At 40.1% G+C, this 26,722-nt stretch overlaps 1 protein-coding gene across 1 annotated transcript; it reads right to left on the bottom strand.

Annotated features, from left to right (window-relative positions):
• Nucleotides 1–253: 253 nt before the first annotated feature.
• EPHX4 (epoxide hydrolase 4) lies at nt 254–26,352 on the bottom strand. The gene is made up of 7 exons (XM_045028633.1): nt 25,939–26,352; nt 18,423–18,508; nt 15,051–15,208; nt 12,359–12,487; nt 8,183–8,286; nt 6,765–6,913; nt 254–1,207 (listed from the first exon to the last, which is right to left on the bottom strand). Exons 1-7 carry the CDS (start codon nt 26,179–26,181, stop codon nt 973–975), a joined length of 1,104 nt encoding a protein of 367 aa, XP_044884568.1. The 5' UTR covers nt 26,182–26,352; the 3' UTR covers nt 254–972.
• Between the last annotated feature and the right edge of the window lie 370 nt (nt 26,353–26,722).

Genomic DNA, 26,722 nt, shown 5'->3' with positions numbered 1-26,722 from the left:
AAACTACTACTCTCTTCTGGGTTATCACTTATTGAGTCTCTCTTTTCCCCTATGCACAGGGCAACATTTCTTGGAGGCAAGAATGATAATTGCCAACATGGGAGGATGAATGCTGAATGGCTTTATTTGCTAGAAATTTCAACAATGATAGCATGAGCAAGGCTGCACAATAATAATGGACACATCACTTTTCAAAACTGCTATTCAGCTTTAGTAACAAATCTCTCCATAAAGAGTCAGGTAGAGGGCACAATTTAAATTCCATTTTATTAGATAGAAGTGGATATGATACAGAAATCATGAATATACAGCTCTTCATTTTCCATTCTTCTTGTCCAGATATGTTATGTGTGAACAGATCCCTATTTTTCAATTGAGAAGAAAATATACCACATAAAACAGCTGTAATTTCACAACACAACCAGGTATGTGTGATATATCACTTGAAGACTACAGATTTGCCCAGAAATTTGTTTTCTTTAGACTGATACAGTAAAATGTAAACAATAAAATAATTGGTAATTTTTAATGGTACAATACAGTAAAAAAAATTTCAACTGGTTGAATGAAAACTGATAGTCCAACTGATACCTGACTTCCTTTTCATATGGCAGCTCGCCATTGTTTCATTATAAATTTGTGAAAGGCACCATATATTACAAGTGTAAAGCAAGTGAGAAACCAGAACCAAGTAACTTTCCATGATTTCCTTACTGTACAAACACATACATTTTAAGGCAGGTGTTTTTATGTGCAAAATACAAGAATACAGGTAAAACCAATGTTAACATTATACGTCCTCACACTATCTTCTTTTAGTAATAACATCAGTGTCAATACGTACAGTACATTGAAAACACTTTTCCCTAACAGAGCCCAAATTAGAAGGTAGGCTGGAAATATGGTCCTGCTAATAATTAGTTTTTAAAATGTAAGAGCTTTTATGTAGACCTTTAAAACATGTAGAAAAAGTCACTCTCTTTTTCTTATTGTCTCTTCTTTTAGAAAGGTCCATATCAACTTGTTAACTATGTCAGGTTGATCCTGCTGGAGCCAGTGACTGGCTTCAGACAAAATAGTTAATCTGAAATGATTTTTAACATAAATCCGAGTAGTTTCTGCCATCTCAACTTCCATAAATGCATCTCTTTCTCCCCATAACAACAAGGTAGGCATGGTGACCTCATGGTGCTGCAGAGGTAGGCAACTTTAAAAACAAAATACAAGTTTAACTGTTTTTTAAAAATCATGACGACAAAATATCAGTCAATTTAACTTTCCAGTTCAAAATACATCACAGATTAGTTGCATGGTTTCCAGGATCCAATTCACTATATTACCAAGAAATTACTAATTATTACCAAAGCTCTCTAATTGATCTCATGTCAGCAACATCTTTGGAGGGTATCTTTATTCTAACACAGAATTTACCATAGTCCAAATCCTGCAGTTGCTTTTTCAGATAAAACCTCATTGAAGCAACACTGCGGGTCTGTACATTTGGGCCTCATTTGTTATAAAAAGAGAAATTAACATGGTCATTTTTTCAACTTGTACGTTGTATGAAAAAGCACTTTGTTCAGATTTACATAATACGTTATTGACTCTGCAGCAGATATTTGCAAATAATTTCTAAATGGCCTTTGTTTTAAGTGATCTATCTTGAACTGTAACTCTATTGTAAAAATGTCTTTGAGTCAGGGGCGGCTCCAGGCACCAGCACGCCAAGCGCGTGCCTGGGGCGGCAAGCCACGGGGGGCGCTCTGCCGGTCGCCGCGAGGGCGACAGGCAGGCTGCCTTCGGCAGCATGCCTGTGGAGGGTCCACTGGTCCCGCGGCAGTCCACTGGTCCCATGGCTTCGGCGGACCTCCCGCAGGCTGCCGCCGAATTCGCGGGACCGGGGACCTCCCACAGGCAAGCCGCCGAAGGCAGCCTGCCTGCCGTGCTTGGGGCGGCAAAATGCCTAGAGCCGCCCCTGCTTTGAGTGCACAAGAAATTAGCAGAAGCAAGTAACATGGGGAGGGTTAAGTCCCATTAAATCATCTTTGCACTAGTTCTCTGGTGCAATGCAGATTTAAACCCAGCAGGTGTGTCTGGAAGAGGATTCCTCATCATGGAAGTGTATACAGGTGGCACAGAGATGGACAACCCTTTTCCTGGCACCCAGCACCTTTGCTACCAGGAAAAGGAAGTGTGACTGGTAGGCCCTTGCACTCCAGCAATCCATGAATGCTTGAACTGCTGCTTGGGACTGCAGAGAATCTGGCTCTAGAGTTATGTCTGTGAATGTTTTGGGTCACATTCCCCCTTTGAGTCTTCAATGCCATGTCACAAACTGCTTCGTTTTAATGTCTATCTGTTCTAGTGATTCTGGAGAAGGTAAAAAAGGATATTTTCTTTCTTGCATTTGAATAGTGTCCCCCCCTTGATCTACTGATCAGAAGCTCAGTAACATCAATAAAAGAGAACCTGTGCCTAATATAGCCTGAATCTTACATGCTGATGAATTTTCCTATATTGGTGAATGCTGTGTGAAGTTTCAAATGATGCCAGTAGACTATCATTTAATTCCTTTCAATTGTTTTTCATAAACATTGTGTAAGATGACCAGTCTGTTCTGTCTCCTAGACTTACTGAAAATCAAATGTACAGTACAGCTATAAGTAAAATATTTATGGAGAAAAACTTTCAATTGAATATTAGCCTCTCTAATGCTGAATGTAGCCAGTCATATTCAAACAGACCTACAGAATGCATAAAGACATTCAAAAGACAGAGTTCACAGTACAAAGGGATATAGTCTTTTTTTGAAGCAGTGAGAGTTAAATACATAAATCTCTATGCATTGAGAGAATAATATTACCCAAAATTTGCATAGCATTGGGTAAAAGCTGCTTAAATCCTCAACATCAGAACTCAGGGCTTTGGAAGAATTTCTGAGGGGCTTATGGGGGGAAAATTTTGAGACACTTTGTTAACACATTGAAAAAGAGACTTCAAAAAGTAAAATGGTTAAGGGTTTAATAACATTTAAATGACCCACTTAAATTTGCATAAAATTATGATTTAAAATTATTTCTTTATACAACTGACTTTATATTAAAGTAAATATTTTATAAATAAAATCTTTCTGAACATTTAAAGTACAGGGGGGAGGGATAAACTCATTGGTTTGAGCATTGGCCTGCTAAACCCAGGGTTGTGAGTTCAATCCTTGAGGAGGCCACTTAGGGATCTGGGGCAAAAATTGGTCCTGCTAGTGAAGGCAGAGGGCTGGACTCAATGACCTTTCGAGGTCCCTTCCAGTTCTAGGAGATTGGTATATCTCCAATTATTACCTTTTTATTACCTTTTAAATTATTACAGTTGTTATGAATTTATATTGATATTTATTAATAGATCTATAAATTACAGGACTAAGTTGTGACAGATGGTAGACAGATGTGAAATAATTGCTTGAATGTAAGCCTTATTAACCCATCAGAATTTATTTCAAATAATCCATTTTCAAATAGATGCTAAACAGCCCATCCATGCTTAAGTTTAAACTGTTTTATAAATCTTAGTGGCATGTTGCAATGCAGATTAACTGCAGTTGCTCAAAACAGCCACCAAGGTACGCTGACATTTAATCAGTTAATAACAATGATGTAATGTGATTTTTTAAAAGCAACAGAATATTTGAAATAGTTTTATTTAGACAAGCTTTTGTGAGCACTTAGCATGGGGTGGAAGCTTAGGAGTTTCTTCATTTATTTCATTCTCTTTAATCAATATATTACTCTTACAATCAGTTAGGACAATGGATATTTTGGAGATTTGATTAGTCATAAACAATTTTGAACTCAAGAAACCAGAATATTGCTCAATTAGATAATGATGTCTATGAACCATGTTGTGTGATTTCTTTTGTATGTGAAATTCAGTATGTAGCATTGTGCCTCAAGGTACCAAATAGAAAAAAGTTTCTTTTAACAAGGATTAACGTGCAGATTTGCCATCTAGAAGGAAAGGTCATGTTGTGAACTCAATACCTTTCGAAAAAGAGATATCCTCCACACACAATGGCAGCAGATGACCAGCAATTTTCCTCCTATACAAAATGCTGAAATATTTCCCAACCAATGCAAGAGGAAAAACCCCGTTTTGAAAAAACATACAACAGGCTTTTACACAAACTACAGTGTACCAGAGCTCAAGTTCAAAAGTTCACTTGGACAGCATGTCAGTGCATATCTCCTAAACTGAATATACTACAAGCCAAGCAACCAACAGGCTAAGGTCTATTTCAAAAAGGGGTTGTGTATAAAGTGCAGTTTATGGAATTATTGCTATTCTCTCCCTATAAAGATATATTGCTTAGTCAAGGGGACTAGAGGATTTCAAACAACATCTCTTTGGAAATAATTCTGTAATAAAATTAAGGTCTGAAGAACTGATTACTCCAGATGGGTGGCTGGATGGTAATGAGATATGAAGCCTTTAACATCTAGGTCACAAGGTACAATCCACTATGATTAGTGAAGATGAAAGTCATTAGAATCTGACTGCTGTTCAGCGCTTTATGTAAAATATAGTGATGGTTTCAATCCAGTTCCTAGTGAACAGGTATTCATATCCAACAATCACCATCACAATTGGTATTCTTACAGACAGCTTCAACACAGGTAAGAACTGAATTGGTCCCAAGACTGATCTAATCCTTTAGTTCCAACGGTGCTGATGCATTGGGACTTAATCCCCTATTATATATTATTATAGGAAGACCAGGGACAGAGTAGGCCCATTACTCAATCAGGAGGAAAAGGCAGTAACAGAAAATGCAGCAATGGCTTACGTTTTAAATGCCTTTTTTGTTTCAGTTTTCACCAAAAAGGTTAGCAGTAATCAGACGACTAACAAAGTGAACATCAGTGTAAATGGGGTAGGATCTGAGGCTAAAATAGGGAAAGAACAAGTTAAACAAGTTAGATGTCTTCAAGTTAGCATAGCCTGATTAAATATAGCCTAGAATACTTAAAGAACTGGCTGAAGAGATCTCTGAGCCATTAGCAATTATCTTTAAGAACTCATGGAGGACAGGAGAGATCCCAGAGGGCTGGAAAAGGACAAATATAATGCCTATCTATAAAAAGGGAATAAAGACAGCCCCAGGAATTATAAATCAGTCATTATCCAAAGATAATGGAGCAAATAATCAGTCAGTTTGCAAGCATCTGGAAGATGATAATGTGACAAATCATGTCAAACCAACCTTATATCCTTCTTTGACAGGGTAACAAGACTTGTGGATGGAGGAAAGCAGTAGATGTGATATATGTCAACTTTAGTAACGCTTTTGTTATGGTCTCACATGACCTTCTCATAAGCAAACTATGGAAATATAACCTAGATGAACCTACTATAAGGTGGGTGCACAACTAGTTGGAAAGCCGTACTCAGAAATTTGTTATCAATGGTTCACAGCCAAGATGGAAGGGCATATCAGGTGGAGTCCCAAAAAGATCTGTACTGGGTCTAGTTTTGTTCAATATCCTCATAAGTGATTTGGATAATGACATAGAGAGTACACCTATAAAGTATGTGGATGGTACCAAGATGGGTGGGATGCCAAGTGCTTTGGAGAACAGGATTAGAATACAAAATAATCTTGACAAACTGGAGAAACTGTTTGAAATAAACAAGATGAAATTCAATAAGGACAAATGCAAAGTACACTTGGGAAGTGTACTGATGCACAATCAACTGCACAAATACAAAATGGGAAATAACTTCCTAGGAAGGAGTACTGCAGAAAGAAAACCTGGGGTTATAGTGAATCACAAACTAAATAGGAGTCAACAGAGTAATAATGTTGGAAAAAAAGCAAACATTCTAGGATACATTAGCAGGAGTGGTGAAAGCAAGACACGAAAAGTAATTCTTCCACTCTACTCAGCACTGATAAGGCTTCAACTGGAGTATTGTGTCCAGCTCTGGGTACCACATTTGGACAAAGTCCAGAGGAGAGCAACAAAAATGATTAAAGGTCTAGAAAACATGACCTATGAGGACAGATTAGATTTGTTTAGTCTGGAGAAGAGAAGGCTGAGCAGGGACATGTTAACAGTCTTCAAGTACATAAAAGGTTATTGTAAAAAGCAGGAGGACAAACTGAAGACAGAACAAGGAGTAATGGAAGATTTAGCAAAGATGCAGCAAAGATGATTTAGGTTAGACATTAGGAAAAACTTGCTAACTATAAGGGTAGTTAAGCACTGGAACAAATTACCTAGGGAGGTTGTGGGATCTCCACCAATGGAGGTATTTAAGAACAGATTAGATAAACACCTGTCAGAGATGGTCCAGATAATACTTAGTCCTGCATCAGTGCAGGGAACTGAACTAGATGACCTATCAAAGTCCCTTCCAGTCCTACATTTGTATGATACTGTGTTTCTATGATATCATTAATATCCTATTTAGAGACTGGATCTTTGATTTGCCATGCCTATTATTAATAGGAGAGAATTTTTATCAGCTCTAGACATAAAGATTTTCCTCCCTAACATGTTGGCTCTTTGATTACATTCTGTGGCCATGCCATGCAATTTAAATTACATCATACTTTCTGACACTGAATCAATGTATTACCTGGTAAAGGACCTTAGTTTGGGAACAGATTTACCTTTTCTCCTGCCCTTGGGGTAACAGATAAAATAATATATTTAGATCCCAAGGATTTGGCTGAGATGTTTTACTTGATTTATGAACATTATACTGACCTAAAAATATTTCTGTAGTGGTTAATGGGTCCAGTTAGTGCTCCAGGTTGAGAAAAGATATAAAGATAAGCTTCAATGTCCTCTGCTGTTAATCGGCAGCCTTTCCTTCCAATTCCAGTAGTCCGACTGGTAAATAAGTTTTTCAGTACCTAGCAAAAACAAACAAAAAAAGCACTTAAGAAATCTAGATGTTCTAGATAGCAAAACAGTGATGATGATATTTCTCCCTTTGAGTAGGAGATATTTGTTTAAAATCCATCTACCTCCTTGTTTGAAGTGTAAGCTACTTTTTTTAGGCAACTATAAATAATGAAGTATAGAATGTTCTTATTCCTGGTGAGGTCTATTTCAGAGTACTAAAAGATATGTAAATAAGACAAAATTCCTTCGCAGTGGGCCCTTAAACTGTCATAAGCAAACACAAGCTCTGGACACAGATTTCTACTGTCATAGAAGGAAAACATTTTTAAACGTAACAACTTGATTTAATGTCAAACTCATTGACATTTCTTTTGTTTTTCTTTTGTCTTGTTTTTGGGGTCTGGCGCTACAGGTTAGTTAGGCAGCACATTTTACAGGGAAGCATTCCATATTCCAGCCTGTCCGAAGTTCTTGCTTTCAAACAATCAAACTCTTCTTTAGAAACTATTGTTCTGTAAGGGAAGGAAGTTAATATGTCAACTGAGGGAGAAAAGAGAGAGAGATCTGAGGGAGAAAAAGGCTAACACTTCTAAGAGGACATTCCATTGACTTCAGTGGATGTTCATGTACGCAGTGGGTGTTCTATGTGCAGAGAATCTGGCTATTGGCACAGGGTGTCTATGCAATCATAGTGTGTGTCTGCAGCACGTGTAAGCATACCCAAGCTTGTCTTCACCTAGCTAGCTTGAGTATGTCTACACGTGCTGCAGCCACACTTCTAGTTGCAATGCTGGCTACAAAAGTACCATGTGAATGTCTGTTCTCACTTTTAGGTGACATTGTAAATAAGAAGCAGGCAGCATTATCTTCTGTAAATGTAAACAAACTTGTTTCTCTCGTGATTGGCTGAACAAGAAGTAGAAGTGAGTACTGTTCACTTTGTATTCTGTGTTGTAATTGAAATCAATATATTTGAAAATGTGGAAAAACATCCAAAATGTTTAATAAATGTCAATTGGGATTCTATTGTTTAACAGTGCAATTAAAACTGCAGATCATCATGATTAATTTTTTTTAGTTAAATCGCGTGAGTTAACTGCGATTAATAGACAGCCCTACCTAAAACAAAGTCACATCAAATCCAGAATTATAGTCAAGTTTTACTAGCTATCCTTAATTTTTCCATAAATGTCATACTATCAGAAAGGATCAACATAGGTGGCAGTTTTTCCATCAGTAACGTATTAAACATGAACAAGAGCACTCATTTTGCTTACCTTGAAATCATTTACTGTAAACATGAATTCAGGAAACCAAGGCATTTGGAAAAAGAAGTAGTAACCAGACTTAATCAATTGTGAAGGATGTCGTAGAATGTATTCTGAAACAAAAATGCCCATTAATTAAAAATGAAAGCTGATAAAATTACTGTTTATATCACTATTTTTAAAATTAAAGGAATGTTTTAAAAGTATTAATTTAGAGGGTGCTATGTGACAAGGAATTATTATAATTTTAAAAGTAAGTATATGAGTATATGTACTGGCCATTAAAATGTAATGAATTTCGTCTTACATATGTCTTAAGAACAACAAGGAGTCCGGTGGCCCCTTAAAGGCTAACAGATTTATTTGGGCATAAACTTTCATGGTTAAAAAACCTCACTTCTTCAGATCCACGAAAGCTTATGTCCAAATAAATCTGTTAGTCTTTAAGGGGCCACTGGACTCCTTGTTGTTTTTGTGGATACAAACTAACACGGCTACCCCTCTGATATATATCTTAAGTAGGCAGCAAAAGGAAGGCCTGACAAAAAAGCAGCAAAGGGGGCTGGACTTGAGGATTTGGGTATTTTTAACAGTTTAATTAAAATTACCTGTTTTTATTAGTCAAAACCATTTTTAATTGTACAAAAACAATTAAATAAAGAACATTTTAAATATTTCTCCTCTCACAAATGTGATGCATAGAGATACTATAGATGATAATCCATTTATGTTTTTAAATATGGCATCAATCCTATTAATGGAAGGATTAAACTTTTGAATAGTCTTCTTTCTTAGCAGGTACAAAAACTGGAACCAAGATACTGTATAGTCACTTCAGTAGCACAGTGGAAGCACACATAGCAAAGAAAACAATATAACTGAATTGATATTAAGGATCTCAAGCAGGCTTCCATTTTTTTGCAGGTGCAACTCTATGCCTGCAATGGGTTACATGTACAAACTATAACATTGAAGTAGCAAGTATAGTAGTTAGGTAGAAGTCTAAAGGCTATCATTTGTAGATGTAAAATTACACACGCAATTATTTGGAGATGCAAAATTGTACTTACAAAATTGGAGCCCATCTCTGAACAATCAGTCACGAAAGATGAATAGGGATTATCTTTTAAAACAAAACTAATCTAATTGTATTTAATAGTTCAAGTCCCAAATAACTTTTTCAAACATTCCTATTTTGTAAATTCTTAAATTGCATCACCTGTTGCGTTTTTCCTTTGACTGGTCACCAACATTGCTGGTCAATGTTGCTTGACTTTTCTGCCCTATAAGACAATGGTAAACTAACATATTTTCAGTATTGCCTGATCCCTAAAGTTTTTGTTTAAATATTATAATTTTACAAGGAGGACTATAGAGATCTGCTCAAAATTGGAAAAAGTTATCTCACCATTTTCTAATAGGCAGACTTCAGCACTGATCATTAGTAGTACATATAGTCCTCTAATATTGGGAGATGTGAATGCGATGAGAAGTCAACCAATCCTGACATGCAAACTGTGAGGAACTGTCAAAGATCTGTTATTGCTGTTACTTAACAAGAAATGATATGCAGTACATGACTACGTGATTATAGCAAGCCCAGAGTGGTGTTATAGGGCACAAGCCTGAAACCAGGTGACTTCAGCCATGTGAGAAATGCAATGATCCCTTAGAAATGCATGGTTCAGAGTATCTTATTGCTATTATAAAATGCAAGTTATGAATAAAAATGTGAGGAAAAAGGCAGACTTTTCAAGTACTGGGCATTACAATGATGCTTATGGCTATCAGAACTTGATTTATAACCTGAATCTTTTTATTCAGTGCACAGTAGAACCTAATTAATTTGTGCCATTGACTGGCAAGCCCACTGAAAATTAGAGTGGATTGTGTGAACGACTAAGCAAGTAGACAAATACACATATCAAAAAGTCTATGGCATCACAAAGTGCATTTTGTTCATACAGAGGCTGGCTCCTGCTCCAACTGGAGTTACTGATGAAACTTCAACTGGCTCCAATGGTACAAGATAAGCCCTTATTTTTGTAAGTGTAGCTTTATTATTCATTAAAATAATCTGTAGGAGGCTAGGAAGGCTACTTGAGTATATTTTGTAAGAGTAATTGAGTTTTAGGGCTTGGTTCTGATTTCACTTATACTGGTTTTACACCAGTGTTAGTTCATTGGCTTAAACTTATTCACACCAAGTGGGATAAGAATCAAGCCCTTATTAAGAACTCTTCCGTTAAATATATTTGGAGAAGCAAGGTGAGATCACAAGATTTTTAATGAGAAAAAAACAGGTCTGCAATTAAATAAAAGAAATGTAGTAAGATGCTAATGGGCATTTTAAAATAGTATGTGCAATTAATGCATGGGAAAGTAGAAATCAAGTAGCACTGGCTAGAGCCAGCCATATAGCAGATATTCTCTGTGCATACCTCACCACACAACTCTGCAAATCCACCAAAATCTTTACCTTCAACTCCATGCTATTAAGCAGACTCAGATGATTGTTTTGTTACAATGAGGTCTACTGTAGTATAATATCACAAAACTCAATTTCACTTGTGTAAATGAGGATTAGATTCTCATTTACATTAAGGCAGTTTTACACAGTGGCGGATTAGCCACTGGGCCAATGGAGCCCCAGGAACCCTGGCCAACTGGGGGCCCCAGAAAAATGGATGCCCCTGTGCCCTGACCAGCTCTACCTGGTGCTCCTGCTGGGGAGTGGGGTCAGGTGCAGCAGCTGGCTCCACTCCACCCGCACGGCACTCCTGCCAGGGAGCAGGGCCAGGGTGCAGGGGCTTGCTCCGCTCCCCGGCAGGAATGCAGGGAGGCATATGGAGAAACCTTGCCCCATCCACAAATGGCTCTAATGGCTCTCAGCCCCTCCATGTTAATGCACCCCCATTCCAAAGAGAAGCTGCAGGTCTCCATTAAGTCTTACCATCCCACAGAGGGGTCTGAAGAGCATACCTGAATCAGTGTGACCCTGTCCCTTAGGGGCTGGAAGGGTCCAGGCATTCTCAGGACCCTCAGGGCTGAAGTGAGTCAATCATGATCATATCTGGGACCATAAGCGTAGACGTGACTCCTCCCTTTGTGATGCTAGCAGGGCTCTCACCATCCTCTGGCACTGGGGGTACAACGGTAGGTGCCTGACATGTCCTCAGAGAGGAGGGGCACTATCATGGCAGCTCCAAAGCACAGGCTAGCATCCAGTGGGGGTGGGGTGGGATGGGACCAAAGGAATGTGTCTTAGGAGAGGAGGGGGAAACTGAGGTGCCACTAACCTGCCCTTGGCCAGCAAAGAGACACAGAGAGCAATGCCCTTTGTCCTCTGGGCAATTGGGTTATGACAGGCCATGTTCTGTGTCCTCTGCTCTCTGAGACTGGAGCACGGGCAAAAGTCCTTAGGGGTGTGTGGGGGGGTGGGGGGGTGGAGGGGCTCAGCCAACATGCAATAACCAGAGAAGGGAAGGGACAAAGCAGCATATCCAAGGGGTAGTGCTGGGTGATGGGACCTTCTTCGGAGGGAGCAAGGTCAGGGCACGGGGGCCTTCTCCCCTCTATCCACCCAGCACTCCTGTCATGGAGCGGGGGAAGCCACCGTGCCCCGACCCTGCTCTCTGGCAGGAGCACCGGGTGGGCAGGTGGAGTGGTACAAGCCCCCACTCCCCAGCAGGAGTGCCAGGGAGGAGCAGGGGAGGGGGGACTGCAGGCGGAATGTGTGGGGAGGGACCCCCACTTGCTCTGGCCCAGGGCCCCACAAAATCGTAATCTGCCTCTGGTTTTACACTTATGTGGCAATATAATGGGTCATTTTCATCCACCTTAAGGCACCTTTGCACTGCCAGAGCCAGGTAAAGCAGCCTGAGTGTAAATGAGAATCAGCCTATGGATTTCCAAAGACAAGAAGCCAGTATATCTGCATGCTAGTACCCTAACACACTACTGTAAAATTATGCTTTAATGCAAAATATTTGACAGCTTTGGGTTTCATTTAAATAAGGGACAGATTCCAAGAGGTGCAGAGCACTTGTAATGTTCTGTCACAGCATCCCTAGGTATCTAGGTGTGCAGTGCCTCTCCAGATCTACCCTTAAATAAGCACCAAATCTGCCTGCTTAGTGAAAAATGTGAATATTTTGGTTAATATAAAAATATTGTAAATCTCACCTGTAAATACAGAGGGATGAGGGAAATTAACCACAATAAGCTTGGTCACCATTTCCGGATAACAAATAGCAACTAACCAAGCAATCATTCCACCCCAGTCATGGCCAATCAGCATACACTTATTGTACCCTGCCACATAAAGACAGATTTTGACATTTGTTTACTGACAGTTATATGAAAATCAATCATCACATAAAATAATGGCAGTTAAACAAAAACAAATGTTCCAACATATTTGCTGACAATACTTCAACTTCTTCATTTTTTCTTAACAAATTATTTACACTGCCATAGTTAAAGATGTGTCAACACTTCCTTTATTAACCGTGAAAAAGGAGATTGGCGAGTGTTATGCTTGAAATTTTTACAGGTAATTAAAAGTAATGGTTTCCACTGCAAATATACTTTGTCTCCCCTTGTATATGTGACGTAAGTCATCTTACTGTATGAGATCATTTCAATGCCCTAATACCTATGTGCAATGTGGCCAAGTTGGTCACATTGTGTTCAAAATCTCAGTACTGCATCATTGTAAAGGTGGGAATTATACCCAGATAGCTGCACTTACTGCACACTTAAACAGTTAGGGATGATGGTGTACTGTACAGGCTCAGAACACTTCTTTACTTATTCATATTCTCTTTAGGTGGGAATTTCAAAAGTGCTAAGCATTGGCCTAACTATGCTTCCACTGATATCAGCGGGAATTTGACAACTGACTCACAGGGAGCAGAGTTCATTCAAGACTGCTGCACTTTAGGAAATTCCACATTTTATTCCTTAACCCAGACAGACCTACATTGCAAAGCCCCAGTTCCTTAAAGCACTCTACATACATGCCAAGTCAGATGTGTAAAATCCAAATTCTTTTGGGTTCTCTGACAGAAAGCAAGAGAGAAATGTCAAAGTAACCAACACCTTTTATCTACTTTCTGATAAAAATCTCTTTGGCCACTTTTGATTTAATCTGACTTTCCAAAATAATTTATCTCTGGAGCAAGAACAAGAAGGGGAAATTTGAGTCCAAGAGGTCATTTTTTCTAGAAAATTTTAAGCCCCTGTGAAGCAGGACTTATAATGAGAGAGCACAATACATCACAAAGCACAACTATGGCATTACTGAGGAGTTTAATAAAACTAGAGTTGCTTAGAAAATGCAAACGAAGTTTGTGATCTCATGCCCCATTTTTTGATGTGATTCAGAATTTTCAGACCAGTTCTAAATTCAAACCTGAGGGCTATATCATCACTTTACAATTTGCCCAGTGTTTCTTGCACTGCTCTGAGTGCAGCTTGGAAGGGATAATGACTCAGCGAGTAGCAATTTGCCTCTGGATCGCCCCACTACTCTGGAGGGGAAGTATCCTATGGTGTGGTTATATCCAGTGATGAGCTGCCAAAATCTTAACAACCGGTTCCCTATAAAAAGTTCTGATTTAAAGGGGGGGAGGAGCAGCAGAGGAGGGGCCGAGGGAGACATCCTTGTGGGGCTGGGGGCCCCTGCAGGGCCTGTGCCAATTGCCCCACTTGCCCCCTCCCCTCTGGCCAGCCCTGGAGCTTGCAGCAGCCCCACACACACCTCGCTGGGCCATTCAAAAAGCCGCAGCAGGATGACTCCACAGCTCAGCTGACCTGCCCAGCTGATGCTGGCAGCTGGCCACGCTGCAGCTGGGGGGGAAGCAGGGGAAGGGCTGGAGGAGCCTTAGCCTCCCCAGCTGGGAATCCTGGGAGCAACAGGATGGTCCGGCCTGCGGACCAGAGTTCTTTGCCCACCCCCTGGCCCTTTAACAACTGGTTCTCCATGGAGGTCTAATTTTAGCAACCGGTTCTTGAGAACCTGTGGGAACCTGCTCCAGCTCACCACTGGTTATATCCAGCACAGCTACATTTCCCCCTGAATAGGGGAAACCCAGAAGCCTATGCAAGGATGTAAGGAGTACAGTATCTTATGTCTTCTTATTCCCCTTTTCGCAGCTGTGCAAGATTGGTCATGATTGGCCTGTACAAGGGAGTACATAAACGAACAGTAAAACTCAGTTGAATACTGACAATTGAAAATAGGCTATTGTGCATATTTTAGTAAGTTGTTTTCTTTTTTATTAACACTATACAGCCCCTACATTGCTGTCACGTAGAGGGTAGAGCATATGCACTTTGCGTAGTAGGTAATAGAAAATCTCACCACATTGTTTTGGTTTCCATCTTCTAGTAGTGAGACCCTGTAAGCGCTACTGATGCTTAAGACTCTAATCCTAGAATTAGATGCATTAAGTGCAAGGGTCAGCATGAGGTGGAGACCCACTGACTTCAGTGGTACTCACCATAAGGCTATAGTACTAGATCCAGCTGTGCTACCAGATCCCATTGCAGGATGGGGGCATATAAGAGCATCTTTAGGGCTTTGCATTTGATTGAAAAGCATGTTTGCATATTCCCTATGCTGACCCAGGCATATTGGCTTGAAAACAAAACTTTTCATATTGTTCAAGAATTAGTGTGGACTAAAATCTATGAAATAAGTCAGATCTATTTGAATCAAATTTACTTAGACTATAAAGTCAACTAAATGCATATATTAAAACAAAACCAATCACCTTGGAATTTTTTTTTAAATCACAAGATAGCTATTCATGGATCTGCAACAAATGAAATAAAATTAACAACTTAGGCAGTTTGGCTTCTGTTAACACACCTAGAGATTCCAGAATATCCTTTATATCTGTAATTAGGCAATCTAACTTGTAATTCTCCTGATGAGATGGAGCATCTGTTTCTCCATAACCTCTCAAATCCAGTGCCACAACTCGATATTCACTTTTAAATTCTCGCAATTGATGGCGCCAAGAATACCTAATAAGGGAGAAAAAAATGTAGTTAAAGGTTACGTGGAAGAATACTAAAGAATTCAGTCAGTAGTACAGCCTCTATGATAGGGTGATGTTAAATTCTACTGGCTTGATTCTCTGTTATGTATGGCCACTGTTTGCCATAGCATGGTGCTTCTGTCTAGTTGGGAATTCCCACTAGAAAGGGAATCTCTAGGGAAGATGAGCTAGCATGAGTGGTTCTACACCACCATCTTCTCGAAGCCCTGAAGATAGGGAGAATAGCTGAGGGAAAGAGGGTATAACCAGACTGTCTCTATGGTCCAGTTATTCATGGCTTCTAGAATGGCTCCTTAGTGCCATAGGTAGCTGGCAAAAATTAGAGCATCCCTGAGACTGCTGTAATTCTGAGGATGCAACTGACCCCAGAATATGGGGTGTGGAGAGCTACTTCTCCTGTCACCTTCTTCCTGCACCAGATAGGCTTGAATGGACCAACCAGTTGGGCCTCAAATGACAAGATGAACACATTTGTGTTTCTTTGTGGGAGAGGAGGAAGAAGGAACGATAACTCATTCAATATGTAAAGCAAAGGATTAATAACATATGTTACAAATTAATTTGATCCACTGATATTTTATGGTTTATCATCCGTGCTATATTTATCTATGTGTCCTTATTCAGTCACTCTAAATTCTCCCAGAACAATGAAGATTAACAGCTGTCAGTGCGTCAGTACAGTACATGGTATTTTACTGCCTGTGTTTCTATGGAGAATAAAGACAGAAATTACTTACTTTAAAGGAAATCTAGAGTGAGGAAGAGTTTAATAAGCATCCAGAGAAAGATTTGGATTATTCTTGGAAATAATAGATTATAACTGGATAAAAATGGTATAAAGATAATAAAAGACTGTGGGCCTTGTCCTGCAAGGTGTTACCTACCCTTCAACTCTTAATGAAATCAATTTAAATTGAGGATACCCAACCCCTTCTAGGAGGTGCTCAGAACCTGGAAGGATTTGGGCCTATATTATAATATCTTTCAAGGAAATATGAAAAATGTTACGATCATTTTAACCACAGATAATATAAAATGGACCCCTGCTTGCTAACTTTTACTATTAGCCCTATTGCAAAGAACTGAAATAAACAACATAAATGAAGCATTTGGGAGGTCAAATAGCTTAAGGGAGAAGTGTACAATTCTGCCAGTCTCCAACTAGTGTTTTATTTCAGGTCCTTATGCCTTCTGCTTTGGGGTTAGTGCTAACCAGTCAGGGATTTTGAACACATCATGGTCAACATTACATTGTCCTTGAACTAATCAAAGAAAATGTTATTACTGTAAACACAACACCCATCACAGTTCCATCTGGGTGCCCCATGTTAATGCAAATAAATAAATACAGGTTTCTATAAATGACTTATTTAAAAAAAAATCAATATACACTGCCCTGTAAGTCAAGTTTACCATGATAACTATAGGAGCTATCACAAATACCTCATTAAAGTGAAACAACATGACACAGTAAAATTTTTCTTTTTTAATGACATACCACCTTTATATCCCCATACTCTACTGTCATGATGGTCCATCAATCAGTCAAAGGCTTGATGAACAGATAGATCTTACACACCCTGACGCTTGCCAAACTGTAGCCTTAGCAGACCACCAAGAGAAGCAGATCCCAGGGGCATGGGTCATCCAGTAAAAGTATCCTGTCACCAACCTCTGTCAGTTCAACATGTATCACTGATCTTTTCATACAACACTTTTTTTTATCATATCTAAAGTATTTATCTAGTGAGACCACTGCTTTGCAAGAAGGATTTTGAAATGTTCGTAAATACCTTTATTTTCTCAAGGCTGAATAATTGGAGCTATTTTGGGTTTTTCTGATCATGTTATTTCTGGAAGGCAGTTTATACAAAATTCAGCAGCTCATACACATCCTAACAGGCATTCAGCTGTCTGAACATTTTACTCCAATTTTAAAATTTTGATATTAGTTTCCCATAAGATTTTGTATTGATTTAAAAAAATTGCATATAAGTGACTTAATGGCAGTGGTGCATTATATATTTGACTGATTGCTTGCCAATATACACCCTCAGTTGCTCACTGAGATCAGCACTGACTGGTTATTTCATGTGTCCTAGTAATAACCTTGAGACATTGGAAGCTAGAGGATTTTGCAATTAAGCTTCATAATAGTGGAAGTTACTTCCATTCCTGTTACTATCCAAAAAGTACAGGTTTGCTGCTGCTTTATACTACTCTTAAAATTGTCACTCATGGTTTCAAAACAAAATCTCAGTTCATACATAAAATTCTGAATAGATTCAGTAACAAGCCAACCGTAATATTTTTAGTGTGCATATTTTATCTTATGCATTACTTTATTGTTGTCTTCTTTTAAAAATAGCAGGTATACGCTATGTTACTGGCATTAACAATGACCTATATAGCAGTTTTCTTATTCAATATCCCATTCCATTTGAGTAGTCAGACAATACACAGAATGTTGCTAAAGGCATGGCCTGCAATGATTTTAGCTTGTTAAATCTGGTAGTCACAGCCTAAATGATATAGCCAAAATATTAGAAACTTGGTCCTTTCATCATTACAAACAAACACTTTAGGTTTTGTTTACTTTTGATCCACCAGGCTTCTTCATGTGCCTGCAGATGTAACTATTTTAATGGAGCCTTTTTCCCTTAGTGACAACTAAAAGTAGTTAAGCTACACGATAGACTCTAGACCTTTAAAAAACATACATTTCCCTCCCAGTATTTCTTACAATATATAGTATGCCATGCTATTATTTACTAATAAATATACTGATACATTTTGAATTTAAAAATCTGCCTGGGTTCTTGTGCTGGTGCCCATCACCATATGATCTGAATGCAGGAATACTCATTCTAAATGTCTATGCTTTGTCAACCCTGAAATGTACTAGAACAGAGTAAATGGCTCTCCTGACAGTTTGATGAAGAAATATTTCCTGAACTAGAATAGAAAGAGTGGTATTTTGGTTCAGATGAACACGTAGAGATTATTTTGTGGATGGTACAATTGGAAAAAATGAATGCATGCTCAATTGCAGTGGTTTTCCAGCCTTAAAACTTACCATTACTGGGATATTTGAACATAGATATGGAGAATAACAGAGTGGATTTAAATGATATATAAACTATGTCTGTAGTGAAATGAGAACAAGTGGGGAGTTTTACCAGAACTCTGGAAAGCCATGAAGCAGCAGCATGAGTGGTTTACCCCGTTCTCCGGCGGCTACATAGTGGAATCTTAACCCTGAATCCTGGAAGGGAAAGAAAAAAAAGTATTGTGATCTGATTGCTGCTCAGTACTGCTGCAATGAGGCTCTGAGTATTAATATGATTTTCAAAGGTATTCAAAGAGATGAATTTAGTGCTTAATATAAGTGCCAAATTGAAAGCCCTGGAAATTGATGTCTTCAGTATCTTCACAGATCAGTGATGTATGGGCAATGGTAGTACAAGCTTACCAACTATTCTGGAAGGATCTCCTCTAGCAGGTGACAAGATCGTTCAGTTTCTATGCCTGTTCAGTCATGTGACTCTTCTAAGATTGCCAACAAGAGCGCCAACTGGTATGATGCCCAGGTAACTAGGTACTAGGTAACTAGGAACTAGCACCCACTCAGTTCACATAGAACACCAAATAACCACTAGATAGAATGTATTTTAGTCCATACCAAGAGTACTTTATATCCGCTGTACAGCTTGTGAGTTAGATGAGGCTATTCTCAGCTATTTAAAATTATATCACATTGAAAACAGGTATAGAGTTGACAGACCATATGGGTTTTTTAAAAATGAAAGTTTGTCAAAATTAATTAAGGTAGTTACAATTGTATATTTTTGATGTGCCACAAGGTTTAAAACACGTTTATTTTTATTTTAAAAAGTTGAAGGTCCATTAAGGCTTTTCTCAGAGAGATTGGAAAAGAAGGTCTATTAATGTGACTGTCGTCACCTACCTTGTCTTTATTACCCATGAGCCCCCTGAGAATTTTTATCATTGTGAAAATTACCAATAACCAAGGTGTTTATTGTCAGTAGGCCAGAAGCTGAGTCAGTGTAAACTGACATAGCTCTATTTAAATTACTGGAGCTATGCTGAGATACACCAACTGAAGGTTATAACTGAATAAATGGGCTGAAATGATGGCCGAATAGATTTGATGGGTTCCTGCCTCCCTAATGAGGAAAACTTAATGCTCAGCCACAGACTTGAGAGTGATCCAAAAGGTTACATGTATAGAGCTGACTAATATGCTCTGAATATTGCCTATGAGATTGTACATTATCTCCACACAGAAATAAGTTTTATGGTAGATCTCAGGAGATACTGCTGGGGAAGAACTTCCTGAGACAAGGGGATATTAGACTTGGGAAAGAGTTGGCTTATGAAGCATTAATCTGTTGGGTGGGTATCACATAAGGAGAGATTGTCCTTCCTCTTTATTGATGTAACAGAATGTACTGCCGCCTCTCTACAGCCTGATCAATTAATGCTTTTGCCTGTGGATCAAGGGCTGATGTACTCTCCATGATGGTGAAAGTACAGTAGCCAGAACTTCCCTGCTGTATCTGCTTGAACTTTCTTGAGCTGCCCTGACACTGCAAATGCATCAACTAATATCTTGGGACCAAGGTTCTAGATGGGAAATATTTTTCTTCTGTTTTTCATACTTATTTTGGATTGTATTAAGAATTTGGGCCTGATTCTCCCCCTCCCCCCATTACACCAGTTTTACACACTGTAACTCCAGTGAAGACAGGAAATCAATTCAGGAAAGTTTAGAAGCATCAAATTCAGTGAGCAGTATTCAGGAATTATTTGTGACACTATCTATATATTATAGGGCTGTCAAGCAATAAAAAAATTAATCGTGATTAATTTCACGATTAAAAAAATCACAATTAATTGCACGATTAAAAAATTATGATTAATCACACTGTTAAGAATAGAATACCACTTATTTAAATATTTTTGGATGTTTTCTACATGTTCAAATATATTCATTTCAATTACAACACAGAATACGAAGTGTAAAGTGCTCACTTTATTTTTTATTACAAGTATTTGCACTGTAAAAAACAAAAGAAATAGTATTTTTTCAATTCATCTCATAAAAGTACTGTAGTGCAATCTTTTTGTCATGAAAGTGCAACTTACAGATGTAATTTTTTTTTGTTACATAACTGCACTCAAAAACAAAACAATGTAAAACTTTAGAGCCTACAAGTCCACTCATTCCTACTTCTTGTTCAGCCAGTCACTCAGACAAACAAGTTTGTTTAAATTTGCAGGAGATAATGCTGCCCGCTTCTTGTTTACAATGTCACCTGAAAGTGAGAACAGGCATTTGAATGGCACCGTTGTAGCCAGCATTGCAAGATATTTATGTGCTAGATGCTAAGGATTCATATGTCCCTTTATGCTTCAGTCACCATTCAAGAGGACATGCATCCATGCTGATGACAAGCATGGATAACAATTAATAACAATCCAAAGCAGTGCGCAGTGATGCATACTCATTTTCATCATCTGAGTCAGATGCCACCAGCAGAAAGTTGATTTTCTTTTTTGGTAGTTTGGGTTCTATAGTTTCCGAATCGGAGTGTTGCTCTTTTAAGACTTTTGAAAGCATGCTCCACACTTATCTCTCTCAGATTTTGGAAGGCACCTCAGGTTCTTAAACCTTGGGTCGAGTGCTGTAGCTATCTTTAGAAATCTCACATTGATATCTTCTTTGCGTTTTATCAAATCTGCAGTGAAAGTGTTCTTAAAACAAACAACATGTTCTGGATCATCATCCAAGACTGCTAGAACATGAAATATATGGCAGAATGTGGGTAAAACAGAGCAAGGGACATACAATTCTCCCCCAAAGAGTTCAGTCACAAATTTAATTAACACATTTTTTTAACGAGCGTCATCAGCATGGAAGCATGTCCTCTAGAATGGTGGCTGAAGCATGAAGGGGCATATGAATGTTTAGCATATCTGGCATGTAAATATCTTGCAATGCCGGCTACAAAAGTGCTATGCAAATACCTGTTCTCACTTTCTGGTGACATTGTAAATAAGAAGAGGGCAGCATTATCTCCTGTAAGTGTAAACAAACTTGTTTGTCTTAGCCATTGGCTGAATAAGAAGTGGGACTGAATGGACTTGTAGGTGCTGAAGTTTTACATTGTTTTGTTCTTGAGTGCAGTTATGTAAAAAAAAAAATCTACATTTGTAAGTTGCACTTTCATGATAAAGAGATGGCACTACAGTACTTTTATGAGGCGAACTGAAAAATACTATTTCTTTTGTTTATCATTTTTGCCGTGCAAATATTAAAAATAATAATATACACTTTGTATTTTGTTTTGTAATTGAAATTAATATATATGAAAATGTAGAAAAACACAATATTTAAAAATTTTCAATTGGCGGTCTATTGTTTAACTGTGTGATTAAAACTGCAATTAATCACGATTAATATTTTTAATCACAATTACTTTTTTGAGTTAATCGCGTGAGTTAACTGTGATTAATCAACAGCCCTAATTTTAAAGTCTCTAATGACCTCTTCCTGGTCATATCTCAGGGCATCTATTCCCTCATCATCATTCGTGATATCATTTCGGACACATTTGACCCCTATCCCCATTGGTACTTCTCAAAAATCATGTCCTCTTCTGGTTTTTATGATTCCTTTCTCTCCTTGTTATCCTCCTGCCCAAGGCCGGCTTTAGCAAGTGCAGGGCCCAATTTGTACTCACCCGGCAGCGCTCTGGGTCTTCGGTGGCACTTCAGCAGCAGGTCCTTCACTCGCTCCAGGTCTTCACCGCCATTCAAGGACCTGACACCGAAATGCCGCCAAAGACCCGGAGCAAGTGAAGGACTCGCCGCCGAAGACCCGGAGCGCTGCCAGGTGAGTAAAAATTAAAAAGGCGCCAGCGCGGGGCCCTCTTAGGCATGGGGCCTGATTCGGGGGAATCAGGCAAATTGGCCTAAAGCCGGCCCTGCTCCTGCTTCTCTTCAATGTCTTGTTTAGTGGGTCCTTCTCCTTTCCTCTCTTTCAATGGATGACCCATAGGGCTTTGTCCTCAAACTCTTCATATGTGTGTGTGTGTGTGTGTGTGTGTGTGTGTGTGTATCACCTCAAACAAACAATATCTCATCCACTCAGACACCTTCAATCATCATCTGTATGCTGATGACTCACATTTACCTTTCTTCTCCTGACCTCTGTTTCTCCATCCAAAACTATCCTGTCTCCCTGAAATTATCTCATGGATGTCCAGGCAGATGTACAAACTCAATATGCCCCAAACTGAGCTCATCTTCCTTCTTGAGCCTTCTCTTCTCCCCACCTTTTCTGTGACTGTTGACATGATCATCTGCACAGTCATCCAAGCTGTAATTGGAGCATCATCTTCAAGCTGCACATCCAGGCTGTGTTGAAATGTTGTCCCTTTTTTTTACAGTGTTTCAAGATCAAGACTTTCATCTTTGCTGTTTTACTTGGGACCTGTAAGCACTACTCTAGTACTGACGACAACAATAATACACTTAGCCTTCAGGGCTGGATCCAGGCACCAGCAAAGGAAGCAGGTGTTTGGGGCGGCCAATGGAAAGGGGTGGCACGTCTGGGTCTTCGGCGGCGGGTCCCTCAGTCCCTCTCAGAGTGAAGGACCTGCTGCCGAATTGCCCCCAAAGAATGAAGTGGTGTGGTAGAGCTGCCGCTGAAGTGCCACCGTTCTGGCTTTCTCTTATGGATATAGTCAATGATTTCATTTATCCCCAGAATGTTTTACTGCCATAATTTACCCCTCCCCAACATGGTCAGTTAAAATATGGTATTGTTTGTTATAAAGAGGGGAAATGTTGTATATGGGTATTAAGAATTCACATACCTCATGACCTAAATGAAGTATGTAAAACAACTCAGACATAAGAAACTGGAATCCTTAAAAATGGCTGCATTTGTACTGTACTCTTCCTAGAAAATCTACAGTTTATTATTACTGGTCAACCATGTATTTTAATATTTTAAAGTGACATGGAAGTTTTTATATCAGAAGTGAAAGATTGTCCCTCTGGAGTAGAAGATAATTTGTTTGTAAGTAACCTAGAAAAACATTTTATAAGCAAATTGTAGCTACCTGAATATTAAGAAGTACAAGAAAGTAACCTTTATATTTGAGGATTCAAACCAGCTCTCTTTTACACTGAAGATATAATGTGAATTTAAAATTTTTTCCACATACAGGCTTTCTCCTTAATGATCAACTAAATGGCTAGAATGTATTCCCATTGTAGTTGTCAAAGGCTTTCAGATATTTAATTCACCAAGTAACTGAATGCATGATTTAATTTAATGTATTAACTGAGGTTCATAACTAATAGTCATATACTCTCTTGTGATATATTGTTTATTCATTATCTCTTTTGTAGAAATGTATTTTCTAATTCTAACTAAAAAGTGGTGAACTACATTTGGCAGTATTAGTCTCTATCGATCTTACATGGTTTATTGTTTGTATTTTTGTTCTTCTCTATATCAGTGGTTCTCAACCTATTTACCATTGTGGGCCTCATATGCAGCTCTATGTGTGTTATGTGGGCTGCATCCACACATATATATACTACCTGTATGGCCCTGAGGATGTCACATGGGCCGCAGCTGTGTGCTGATTGGGCAGCAAGTGGTCCATGGATTGAGAACCACTGCTCCAGATGCTTACAGTTTCTTCTCAGTATTTTTTCATTATTTTACTAGAGTCTGAGATTTACACTTAGTGAATGTTTATTGCCCATTTCCAAGATCTTACCCACAAGTAATAAAAGAAGTCAGCTAAACCTAGTGTTTTATTAAAAATTAAACTTTAAAAAAATTGCCATACATCATACATCTGCTATGCACTTCTGACTGTAGGCTGAGCAAGGTCTATACTATTTCATTTGCATGTTTATTAGATGTATGGACCACAGGCAGGACGGTCACAAGAGATAGGAGAGAGATTCAAGAAAAACAAGGACTTAGATTGTACGCTTTTTGGGTGCAGGGACTTTTTGTTCTATGTTTTTAAGGCACTTAAGAGAATAGGTCCTGATCCATGACTGGGGTTCCGAGGCCTTATATACAAACAGTAAAACAACAACAACAACAACAACAGAGAAAAAATGGGAGAGAGAAGTGGAGAAAGATGAGGCATGCTGCAGAAAGTAGGATAAGGTTACAGAGGGAAAAGGATGAAAAAGAAGAGATGGCAAAGAAGAGTTGTCGCTATTATTGCTGCACTGGAGACACAGGGAGCCCAGCAATCTAATGACTACTAAAACAGAGTTTCCACCTCTAACCCAGATGAGGCTTCCAGATGGTAGGACTGTGCAATCACTGCTCAGACCTATCCAGAATTTGATTCCTTCATCTTCAAGAGACACTGTTTAGCCCAGCAGCCTACTGGCAGACAGCAGGAACAATGTCCTCTGTCAGAATTGAACAAGATGGCTCTTTTTATTGTGAGTGGAAGAATATCGCCAACCTTCAGAAAGCAGTGGAAGGAATTCCATCAGCCTGAGATTCCATTTCCCATGTGGAGAAGTTAGGCTAGTGGCAAAGGACAATGATAGCCTAGCAGCTGAATAGGCCTTGCCATCCTTGTGGGGCATAATCAGTTGATTTCCCTCAGTTCTGTTCTCACCTGGCACCAGTTTGGGTGCTCAAGCTCCTGGTAAAGTGGAGACACAACTCGATAGTCTGACAGTGGTCTAGTCTCTAGAATCTTCACCAGTGCACATACAGAGTTCATGCTTTATACTGCGTTAAGCATCTATACAGTATGCATGATTCATCACACCAGGCAACCCTGGGAGGGCTGGCAGAACATGCACGTAGGAGCAGCTTAGAAAGAATAGTGATTAGTGCCACCTTGAATTTTCCCTGGTTGTCTAATTCCCTCCTAGTGTTCCATGACTTTCTGAAAGAAATGACCAGTGGTTGAGTAAGTTCATTTGTTAATTCCCTCAACACTTTGAGACACATCACCTGGCTCAGCTGATTTGCATACACACTGGTTATTTTCATCAAGTTTCCTGTCCCCTCGCCCCAGTAGGTAGCTATAGCTGTAGCTGTAGATAGACGGTTAGACCATTCACTTTATTGAACAGAGCGATTCCACGCAGGTCGAGCGTATCACCCCGAGAATGAAGGTGACACGCAAGGATTCTATGTGCTCTGCAAAGAAAAAATCAGCCTGGTCTTTAAGACAACAAATAAATAGAAGCAGAGTGAAACAATTCAGACAAAAGACCTGATATGCACACTGTGTGACTGTTTCAAAATGGATTACTGTTTGCAAACCCCATCTTTGTGATGCACATAGAATGGGTTCTAAATGTGACTACACGGCACACACTAAAACGAAGAGAGAACCATGACCGTTTCCTTTCGTTTGAATGAATCAAATACTGTACACACAGCGTCCCTTCCCCTTCAGCACCAACTCAAGAAACAAACGGCGCTACAGCAGATCTTCAGAGAGAAAATAAGGGGAAATGCAAGAGACCAGCCAGTCCTCACCCCGCTCCCTCGGGTTTTACAAGCAAAGAGAGCGAGTCACCTGTTATTTATGTTTAGTGGCAGTCAGGTTACCCCCTCGCACCCTCGTATTGGTGATTAGCACAGAAACCAAAAGCCTTTACCTTGATTCTCACGTAGCAGTGGGTGCCCAGGGAGGGATCACTGAGGCAGGCTGGAGGATTCTCCCGGATGATCCGCTGGAAGGTCTTGCCTGGACTCCTTCCTATGCTCCACAAAAGTTTCAGCAGCTCAATGCAGGCGCAGACCGCGCAGTAGCTATACACCAGCGACCAGAAGAGCAGAGCCCTGACCGTCACCATGAACCCGCCCGGGAGCCACGGTAAACAACCAGCTGGGCTCGCCATTAGGCGGCGGCTGCTCCTCAATCCTCCCTCCCCGCCAGCGTCAGGGGATGGGCTCCGCGGCAGGGCGAGCAGCGCGGCACCAGGCAGGAGCCCAGCCCAGCCCAGCCCAGCCCAGCCACCGGCACGTCTGCCTCACGCCAGCGGCAGGGAGCCGGCCAGCAGCAGCCGGCGTGACCGAGAGCAGCCAGGCAGGAGACTGGCTCCTGCAGCCGGGCGGGGCAGCGCCGCGCGGGAGGCAGGCGCGGGGTCCTCGGCTCCCTCCCCGGGAATGGCGCAGAGGGCCCCCCCCCGCAGCCCCCGGCTCAAGGCAGCGGCCAACAACCCGGCGCAGGTCAGCCGCAAGCAGCCCCGGGCGCTGCGCACCTACCTTGGCAGAGGCAGCACCCCCTGTGCCCCAGCCAGGCGCCGTCAGCCCGGCGTGCGGCCCCCGGGCACGCCCCGGGAAGTCGAGGACCTTCTACACTCAGAGCCCGGGGACAGCTCCGCCCCGCGCCCCCAGCGCCCAGGCTGGACTTGGGGGACTTATCCAGCCCAGGGCAGC

Source organism: Mauremys mutica, chromosome 8, assembly GCF_020497125.1.
Source record: "Mauremys mutica isolate MM-2020 ecotype Southern chromosome 8, ASM2049712v1, whole genome shotgun sequence".
Lineage (NCBI taxonomy): Eukaryota > Metazoa > Chordata > Testudines > Geoemydidae > Mauremys > Mauremys mutica.
This window is presented reverse-complemented; position numbering and strand designations above follow the sequence as displayed.